At 46.2% G+C, this 10,456-nt stretch overlaps 1 protein-coding gene across 1 annotated transcript; it reads right to left on the bottom strand.

Annotated features, from left to right (window-relative positions):
- Nucleotides 1-7,069: 7,069 nt before the first annotated feature.
- HOXB4 (homeobox B4) lies at nucleotides 7,070-8,776 on the bottom strand. Its single transcript, XM_027872607.1, has 2 exons — nucleotides 8,272-8,776; nucleotides 7,070-7,409 (listed from the first exon to the last, which is right to left on the bottom strand). The coding sequence occupies exons 1-2, from the start codon at nucleotides 8,696-8,698 to the stop codon at nucleotides 7,114-7,116; spliced, it is 723 nt and encodes a 240-aa protein (XP_027728408.1). The 5' UTR covers nucleotides 8,699-8,776; the 3' UTR covers nucleotides 7,070-7,113.
- Between the last annotated feature and the right edge of the window lie 1,680 nt (nucleotides 8,777-10,456).

Raw genomic sequence — 10,456 nt, forward strand, 5'->3', positions numbered from 1 at the left:
TTTCTTATCCTCAGCTCTTAACTCTGAGTACTGCCTAAACATAGATGCATCACATAAGAGAAGAGGAAATCTTAGAAAACGAACCGGCTGAGGGGAGATTGAAGGGACAAGGTGTCTCACTCACCATTGTTTTGTTTGGGGTGCCTGGACAAAAACCAAAGCAAGGGGAGACTTTCACAAACACAGTTACACTTAACAAACAACACTCTGAATGTCAACTATGCCCTCCAAACCGACCATTCCACAAGCTGCAGTCACCCCTCCGAAAATAGCCAGAACAGTATTCTTTCAACCATCAACCATCCCCCTCTTCAATCCACCAATTTGTGAAGGTGTCCGATGGGTACACCACATAACAGGAGCAGCAAATAGGGAACAGACTTTATCATCCTAATCATGAACTATTGAATTAGGACAATTTCTGTTTACACACACAAGCCCTCACCCACTGACAACGACATACAATGATATAAAGTCAATACCATCCCCGCCCCTACTAAACACTTTCCAAGTTTCTTGAAATCAAACCACCAAACTGGTTCATTTCCTTGCCCCCAAAAGAAAAGCACCCTTATCAAATTCCAAAACGTCTAAGGCATTTTGGAAAAAAAAAAATATATATTGGTCGATATCTGGCACATCCTGTAAGACAGCACAACCCGCAACAAAGCATGGAAGAAATATTCAATAAAAGGAAAGGCAAGCCTTCCCGGCGGCCTTGGTTAAAATGCCCACACTCAGTTCCAAGAATGGGAAAGGCGGCGATCAAAATAAACAACCGGCCCAGCTCCAAGCTGAGCGGTTTCTCCTGGCTGATAAAACGGACGATTATATAGCTGAGAGGAGAGATTGATTTACGAATTTGAACGCGTCGGTTTTATGGGCTATCACAAATCCGTCAGCGCTCAACTCACGCTGGGAAACTTCCCAACTCTGTGTTCCAGGCAGATCCTCCCCGAAGCGAAGCTTTTCAGGGAGACTCGCGAAGACCTTTTGCCCTGGGCCTGCTCAGCTTCTCCCCGTTACCCCAAATCCACAGCCCTTCCTGACTTTGATCCCGTACCTTACTTTCTGCAATCTCGGTTTGTTTCCCCCTGGGTTGCCTAGGCTGGTGTACAGGGACTAAAATGGGAGAGGTGTTAGGAATGAAGAAGAATTTGGGGTAGGGGAAGGAGAGGAGATTAAAAAAAAACTGGAGGAAGCCGAGTGAGCGCTGAGATTCCTGCCTGGATCTGAAGTGGGAAGTGTCCTGAGGGAGGATGGTCCCAAGCCTGAGTTGCCAGAACAGCTTATCCTTTCTAACTAGGGAAAGAAACTGAGGTGTTCATTCGTTAATGGGGTGAAATGAGGGAGAGGCTATTGTAATCCCAACCTGGGGAGAAGCCAGACCAAGAAAAATGAAGCCTGGTCATCCTAAGATCCCCAAGAACTTGAAATCTCTGAAGTCATATTGGTTCTTTTTTCCTGATTCTTGGTTCCCGAACCATGTAAGGGAACCCGTTAGGGTTTTCTCACCCCTATCCTCCTCCTCTCCATCTCTCATGTGATTGTTGTGTTACTTTGTATAGCTGCAGGTCCCTCTCTCTATGCATCCCTTGCTTCTGTGTGGAGCCTCTCTGTGGATTCTTGTCTTTAAGCCTATCTGTAGTTTGTTGTTGATGATAACTCCTAGATCAGAGGAGTTGGAGTCCAAGCAGGCAGCCTGTTCTTTGATTCCCACCCCAACCTCATGCCTCAAACACTGGTTGCTGATCTGAAACTCTGAGCAGGTCTCAAGTAGCCACTATGGGAGGGATTGCTAAATGAAGATTACTGCCAGGCTCCTTCCCCATGTGGGTGCAGAGAAGAACCTACAGGAGACTCCCCAAGTCAAGGAACATCTACCATCGAATTCCTACCATCACACTCCCAACTAAGGTAAATGGGTCCCCAGTCTATTTGAGCTTTCAGTCTCTATCATTCTCTGTGCCCAGGCTAGTTTTTGTCTCTCTCTAAGGAGTCAGATTACTTCAAGTGACTTTTGAGCACATACATCCCCTGTGGTATTCTGAGGAGCTATATTCATGTTCCTAAGGCTTGGTTATTTTCTGGTAATCTATGGCTTCTCTTTTAAAAGACTCTTTATCTGGTCTGAGGACCTATCTAGAACAACTTGCCACAGAAAGAAGGCCTCCACTTCCTAACTTCCCCCCAAAGCTTCCCTGGGTAAGGAATCAGGAGATGTTAATTGTGTGTAGGGTGATGTTTATGAAAGGAGAAGATGCAGAGAAGGCAAAGGCCTATGGGCAAAAAAGGGCATAGCTTCTGAACAAAAGAATTTCTGAAAATGTGTTGTGTGCTGTGAGAAAGACCTGCAATATTGTGATCAGGACAGGAACCCAGGTGTTCCTTATCCCTTGGCCCTATGAGGCCTGCCTGCCTCTCTCCCCATTTCTCCTCCCTTTGTCTTTGTCTTTCCTCCCAGCTCTTCTTTCATGCAAAGCACAGGGAAAATGGGGGGGGGGGGGAGTGAGTGGAGGGCAAGAGACAAACCCTCTGGAGCAGAGATGCTAAGGCAAAAAGATATAGTGAAGGAATATGAACAGACTCTTCTTTCTCCCTTCTTTCACTTGTACCCCTCCAGCTAAAAATCATTTTAACCACTTTCCTCAGTGAAGAAAAATAGCCAAGGGATAACACTAGAGGATTTTTTAAATAGTAGAAATGAAGATGGGAGGTAGCAATGGTAGGGAAAGCTATTCTATACTCCAACAGAAGCCTCCTCTCTCCATCTGGAGGGGTGAATCTCCCTCCATTCCTCCCTGTCCTGGATTGGAGATGTTACACAGCACAATGTCCAGTCTTGGAGAGGTCAAGGGGCTTCCGAGGTCATTCTCTGGTTATAATACTGAGCTAATCGCCTAGAAAATGTGGCCTCTCCATGAACTCTCTTTCTCTCTCTCCCCCTCCCTCCCTCCTTCTCCTCTCTTTTTCTTCATCTATACAAACTGATAAAGCAGCCCCAAATTTTGACTAGCAAACTTATTTGTTTCTCGCTTCCCAGAGCCTTGGCCCCCAAAATAACTTTGAACCTCCAAAAAAAAAAAAAGAAGAAGAAGGCCTAGAAAGAGAAGAAGAGAAGGGAAAGGTGGGATGAGAATCCTTTTGGAATGTAAGCTTCTTGAGGACAGGGACTGTCTTTATTTTTTGTGTGTGTGTTTGTATCCTTAGAACTTAATAAATGCTTTTTTCTTTTCCTTTCCTTTTTTTTTTGTTCAAGAAAGAAAGGAGGGGTGGTATTCAACAGTCGAATAACAGCCTCTCCTGTGAACTAATCAGTTTCTTTTTTCTAGAGATAAACACAGTTTATTTAAATACCAAAACACACACACATACACACAAAGTAGAGAAATCAGTAAATTAACATTATGACTCAGATCCATATTAAGGAATCAGTGACAGAACAGCTAAGATTTCTGTTTTTAAAGGGTAAACAAAGGAAAAATTCACATAGATACACATGCCTCTGTGTGGACATGCTTATGCCTCTGTGTAAGAAAATATATATATACGTATATATCATATACACATGCATAAATGTATTTTCTGAGCCAAGCTTGAAAACCATAACACCAGAAATCACTGAAACCACCTCATACAACTTTCTCTCTCTCCCTCATTCTCTCTCTCTCTCTCTCTCTCTCTCTGATTTTTCAGGGGTCCTGACACCTCAGTCCCCAGTCTGTTCAAACAATCTCCAGTTGTCAAGTTTTGCCCTCCCCAAAGTATCCGTCAAAGTAAAAGAAACCAAGCTGTACTAAGCCAACACCATTTAAAAAAAAAAAATACAGCTCAGAAACTTTAAAAAAAAAAGAGGAGGAGAAGTAGGAGAGAGATTCTTATTTCAACTGGTTTGTTAGAAGGGCTCATAAAACCATCAGAAACCCGCGAGCTGAAGACACCGCATTGTTACCTTTGGGTCTCTCTTCTCCTCTCGCTTGGGCTCCACGGGTCCCATTCATGCTGACCACCTTCTTCCAAACTGAGAGAAAAAAGTTTTCAACTTTATGGTTCCAAATTTTTTCCCCCTCGCAGATCCTGGAGAGGCGGCTAACACTTTTTTCCCCCAACAGACGGTCTGCAGAGATTTGCTGTGGAATAATAACAAAGGAGAGAGGATACGTATTTAAAGAAAAGAAGTGATTAATGGTTTTCTGTATAATTCTCGCATTTTTCTTAGCTCTTGTCTACACAGAATGGCTGTGAACTTTAGGTCCCATAGAAATCCTTTTTCCCCCTACGATTCTATTCATACCTTCCAGGGGACAGCTTTGATTTGCTTCTATAGAGGAGCGTTCCTGGGGGGCATATGCTTTTTAAGAACTATTTTTTTTTTTTAGCATTAAGGGCTGCATCTCCAAGCATCTAAACCCAGCATTTCGTTTCTAGCTGAAAGAAAGCCTCTCCCTCTCATCCTCAGCAAGGAGACAAGTTTTCTTTTTTGTCTCAGTGCAGCATTCCACTGGCCAGAGAGAGCCAGGCCAGTTCGAACATTCAGTCCCCTAGGCCACCAAACGTGGGCCCCTGAACCCCTCTCCCTACCTCCCAAGCCTGGCTGACTCTAGTGGGCCCTCTTGTCCAACGACTCCCAAACCCCAGGGTTCCAGATGATTCAGTTATACACACCACACCAGGGGAGGAAGTTAGGGGCTTTTTATTCAACTAAAGAAGATGCTATAAAGTAACAACTGTATTTGAAATAGCTAACTTCGTCTTTGGGAATGGTAGGCGACCTTAGCTATAGTAAGGACTGGGAGGTCATAGTAAGGACTGACTATAGGAATTAACGCCCTCCATAAGTCAAGGCTGTGTTCTCGGACATTACACTAGAGAATCAATTGTTGTCCTCCTTTTCCATAGCTCCCCCCTCAAAAAACACACACACAGTCTGGGGGCAAGCTGACCCTCAGAGCCCCAATGCTATTTGGTCCCCCAGTCTCTGTTTCAATACTTTCTATGAGAAAGAAAATGAAAATTAATACAAGAGGGGAGCTTCACAAAAGAGGCCATTCGTCTTCTTGATTATCTATTTGCTTGTCAGAGTTTGAGCTATGGCACCGGCCGGCTCCTTTGTAATATAAAAATCCTCCGAAAACCTGCAAACACCGAGAAACATCTGTGCAAAAAATTAGACTCATTAAGGCGTTAAACACCTCGGAGGAGAATAGTACCAGAGAGGTACCTTCCCAAGTCGGAGGAAGGGAATCTTGCCTCTTTGGGGGAACTGTCTCACTACCTTAGAAACTTTAGTCTCCAAAGTGAAGATTTTTGGGAGTGAGTCCATAGAACAGCATTCTCTGTGCTTAGAACAAATAAATAATGGTATCAAAGTCTTAGCAGGATTTAAATTTCTTGTGCTGTACCATTTATCTTTTTTAACCACCCCCCAGTTAGGGAGATGACTTGGCCCTCCTGACCAATTTCTGGATAAGGAAATAAAATCTAAACAAAACAGGAGTGCACACGAACAGAGAGAGAGAGAGAGAGAGAGAGAGAGAGAGAGAGAGAGAGAGAACGACAAACGCTGACTACTGTTAGTTGGGTTCAACTGAACTAGAAAGGTTGTTTTTATCAGGCATCTTGAAAAATCTTTGGCCTACCCTAATAATATGCATAGCATGCAGTTTCTAGCGTAGGTCACATCACCTGTATCCTTAAAGTTACATCAAGGCTTTAACAAAAACACAGCCAAGCTAGTCACAAGGGAACCAAAATTTATTTCTATTTTCACTATGAACACGTCATGGGAAATTTCACACTGACTGCCATAGAGGTATCTTTCTGCTCCAGAAGGGAGCTAGTTGGTTTTGCAACAGGAATGATTTGGAATGTCAGGAAGAGAACACAAAGAGGACGCACACAAAATAAAATACAATGTTCATAGTCTTAATCATCATCATCACAATTTAAAAAAAAAAAAAAAACGACGAGAAGACGACAACAAACAGTCCGAAGGCCCAGAGCACCTTCTTCCCAACAGACCGGGGCACAGAGTTCTGGTTGCTGGGTCACATTCTCGGTCGGAAAACGGACTGACTGTTCATAAGAGCAGGCCCCTGCCTCAGGAAGATCCTCTCAGAAAGAGAGAAATCAGAGTTCCAGGGTCCTTGTGTCTTAGGGCAATGTTACTAAGCTGAACAGGTTCCTAGCATTCGCAAGCAAGGTAACTAACCTGCCAGTACCTTCCTTTAGCAGGGGTTGCAAACACACTTTACATTCTCTTAGTCTCCTTCCCCGCCTCAGCCTCAATTTCCCTTATTGGTGCAATGGTGTCACTCACCCTTACCCTCATCCCTGGCCTTTTCATTCCCTCTCTTTCCTTTCTCCCTTCAACACTCTAAGATCACATCCTATGCAACATGTAGGAAGGAGAGTTACCAGACATCATACTGAGCAATAGTAGCTGGGGTGGGGGTGGGGGCTCTAAGTGAGTCAGAATTTTTTTTTCTTTAACCGTCGCAAAAAACAACAACAACAACAACAAAAACCAACAACCAAAAAACAAACAAACAAACAAAAACCCCCTGCTCTATCTGGTTGTCTGGATATGCTTTCTTTGGATGCCTGGGATGGGATGTGGGGGGGGGGGGCAGAAAATCCAGTCCGTCTTCAAGAAAGAGAGCCTCATTTGTTAGCGGGAGCGCTGGTTGTCGAGGTAATGGCAGGCAGAGAGTCCGTCCTCTCTCCGGCAGACTGAGCATGACAAATGGGCCTGAGGTTGGCGTGATTAAAGATGAAACATGGATCCATCTTCGCCAAATCTGAAAACTAGTATCTGTAGCATTCTTCTCCACCTCTTTTTTTTTTTCTCAAAAAAAGAAAAAAAGGAAGAAAACAAGAGCCACGAACTCTGTGCTTCTGGGGGCCACTTCTGCCCCCTCTTCTGTTCTTGCTATAAATAAGATTCCCCTCCCCCCTTCTTCTCTCTCTTTATTATTATTATTTTTTTTTCTGCAGAGACAAAATTTCCTGGTCTTAAGCACCACTGCCCTCCCACTTTTTCTCCTCCCCCCTCACCCTCCCACCAATCTCCACTCCCACCCCCATAAATCCAAGGTCTCCCCTTAAGGAGCGTTATAGTGAGGTGGGGGTTGCATTGGCTCGACTTTGGGCCCCTCCAGACGACCCCGACGTGGTTGATCGGATCTTCGTGTTGGGTAATTTGTGGTCTTTTTTCCATTTCATCCGGCGATTCTGGAACCAGATCTTTATCTGGCGCTCAGAGAGACAGAGGGAGTGAGCGATTTCCACCCTCCGCCTCCGGGTCAGGTAGCGGTTATAGTGAAACTCCTTCTCCAGCTCCAAGACTTGCTGGCGGGTGTAAGCTGTCCGGGAGCGCTTTGGCTCCCCTCCGTTGTAATTGGGATTTACTGGACAGACACAAAAAAGGAAGAAAAAGAAAGTTTTATTACCCTGGAGGGGAGGAGTGAAGTCCCTTCTGTACACACAAACGCACACCATCTCCCACCTCCCTACCCCACCCAAGCATGGGGCAGTGGGAGGAGGGAAGCCTCCGTAAAAGAGAAGTAAGAGTGTTCCCATAGGAAGAAGGGGAGGCGGAACCTCAAAGTTTTGTGGGGGAGAGTGAGGAAGTGTCTTCACTTGGCTGCAGTCCGTACCCTTATCTTCTAGTCTAGCTGCCCCTGGTTGAAGGAGTGTGGCCAAGGCGGGGACGGAGAGGGTGGGGGGGGGGTCTAGAGGTTTCTCCAAATTTTTCCCCCTCCTCTTTCCCAGCTCCCAGATTCCAGGCGGCGCCTGGCTGGGGAGAAACTTTTGCCTGGTTGCCGAGTCCAAGGAGACGGGAAGCGAGGAGAGGAAAGGGAAAAATAAATACACCGAGTTGACTCAACCCACTACTTAAATACAAATTACTGGGTCCCCCCCCTTCCTCCTACCCATAGCCCCCACCCCCGACATCAGACTTCACTTAAAGCTGCTCCTCCCGGGAGAAAAAGTCGCTGGTGAGAATCGCGCAGAGGATGAGGAACTGACTTCAAAGGCGCGGGGCCAAGCAGGCCATAAAAATTTATGGGGGATGTAATTATATGGCTTTGAAAATAGGCGACAGTAAATCTCCCGGAATGGCGATTTTACAACGGGGGCAATTGGTTTTCCCCCTTCTTCTCCCCCTCCCTACGACTTGGAGGTTCCCTTCAGTATAAAGCTCAGTATAAAGTGTTGGGGGGGAAGAAAAGGGGGGTGTGGAAAGGAAAGTGCATTTCAGTCACTTACCGGTGCTCACGTGAACTTTCCGCATCCAGGGATAGACTACGGGCTCTTTGCAAGAGGAGTGGGATGGGCTGGGGTGGAGAGGGTTTTGACCACAGGGCGGTGGCGGGGGGCTGGGGCTGACCGCCTCGCAGCGCTGGCCCGGCTCAGGGAGAAGGGACCCTGCCTGCGGCTGGACTGGAGCCCTCTGGGACAGCACCGTCGGCGGCGGGTGGCCGGGCTCTTGACAGGACGCATAGGTCTGCACGGTGCAAGCCGCCCGCCGCCCGTACCCCGCCTCGTGCTGGAAGCTGCTCTCTCGCCTCTGGCCGCTGCCGTAGTACCCGGGCGAGTGGTTGCTGGGTAGGTAATCGCTCTGTGAATATTCCTCGCAGGGAGGGAACTTGGGATCCACATAGTTGGAGTTGATCAAAAAAGAACTCATAGCCATTAATTTCTGGGAATTGCCCACAAAATATACTAAAATTTATTCCGATCCCTGACTCGTTTTCCTGTTTCCGAAAGCCCACCTACTTACTGTCAAGTGAACTAAGTTAGGGGGCCACGTGATCCCCCGAGCCAATAGCCGCTCCGGCGGCGATTCCCGGATAAGGAAATCTGTTCACCCGGACCCTACTCTAGCCAAAGAGCTGCAACACAGAGAGGGTTTTTTCTCCCCCCTTCTGCTCTCCCCCCTCACCTCCATCACCAGTATTTACATAGGGCCAATGTGTATGCGACCTCCTCCCCTTCTTTCTCTCCTTCTTCAGGGTCCCTGAGGGACTGGGTGCAAACAGGGAGAATTTGGGGGTGATGAAGGGAGTACCCCCCCATTGAAGCTTCCCCTCTAAGGTGGAGGGTTCTGTCTCTACCCTCATCATCCTCCCAAATTGTCTTTCACCTTAAGGAACAGGAGGGATTTGTTGACTCCCACCCCCAAAGCTGACATCTCAAGAAGAAAAATGGGGGAGTGGGCTAGATTCTTCCTAGAGAGGGCAATTCAGTAAGGAGGTAGGGAAGAGAATTGGGAAGGTGTCTCTCCGGCTGAGTTCTCTTCTTTTTCCAGGGGGTGTGGGAAAGGGGTGGTGGTGATGGTGGAGAGACAAGGCGTCGAAGCAACCCGGGTGTGCTGAGGGCGTTGGCAGAGATGAATTGAATCGGTTGCGGATCGATAGGAAATTCATCCACTAATTCGGGGATACCTCGCCTTCCAAATCACATTTAGCTGCTCTATTAAGCTGATCTTGTCAGTGTGTCCCTCTACCCCCACTCCTCCCACTCCTCCCACCCCTCACTCCCCCACCTTACTCCAGAATTAAGAAGCTCCCTTCTTTTGGGAAAGAGAAGAGGGGAACTGATTATGAAAATTAGGACCTTTGAGCATTAAACAAGCAATAATTTGTTAATAACATCTACATCTGAGAAGTACTAACAGTCTCTCGGAGAAGTACTGATTTAGGACTAGCAATAGTGTGGACAGGAATGCTAATATTGCGTCTGACTTGGTCTGTTGACGCCCAAAGGGTAACACTCCCCCCCTCGTCTTTTATAATTGTTTACATCAATTGTGTTTAAATAGCAGCATCTCGTTCTGAGCTGAAAGTTGAAGAGACACTTACTTTCCCATCCCAAGCTCCCTTTAGATATAAATACATATCGAGGAGACCGGCTCCCGTTTCTTTCCTTTTCCAAGTCAACAGCCTCAGTCGTTTGGTAATTTTTATCCCTGGTGCTGCCCCCCCATTCATATATATAATATATAGGTGTGTGTGAGGTGGGGGAAGAGAGAGTTCTTTTTAACTGTGGTCTCCTGAGAAAGCTAGAAAGAGGTAAAAAAAAAAGAGGGAAGAAGCCAGGCTGTGTGGGTTCCCTAGGGCAAGGAGCTGAGATCTCAGGTAGATAAAAACCTCCTCCAATAAGGAAAGAGAGAGAGCGAGAAAGATAGAGACATAGGTACTCAGGACTTATAGAAAAAGAGCGCCATTCTGGTAACATCACTGGATCCTCTTTATTCTAGAATTTTTATTTGCTCTTCTGGGAAAAAAAAGCGGAGTGTTTATGTCAACTACATATTCCCCTAGATACGAATTTGTGACCACAAAATTCCTTACACAAATTCGGATCTACAGGGTATATACAGAAGACAGAGAGATCTTCTTGGCATAGAAATCCTTCAGTTCGTTTATTCTGAGAACAGTCTTCGTTTTTT

This window comes from Vombatus ursinus, unplaced genomic scaffold (assembly GCF_900497805.2).
Source record: "Vombatus ursinus unplaced genomic scaffold, bare-nosed wombat genome assembly UNPS02014801.1, whole genome shotgun sequence".
Classification (NCBI taxonomy): domain Eukaryota; kingdom Metazoa; phylum Chordata; class Mammalia; order Diprotodontia; family Vombatidae; genus Vombatus; species Vombatus ursinus.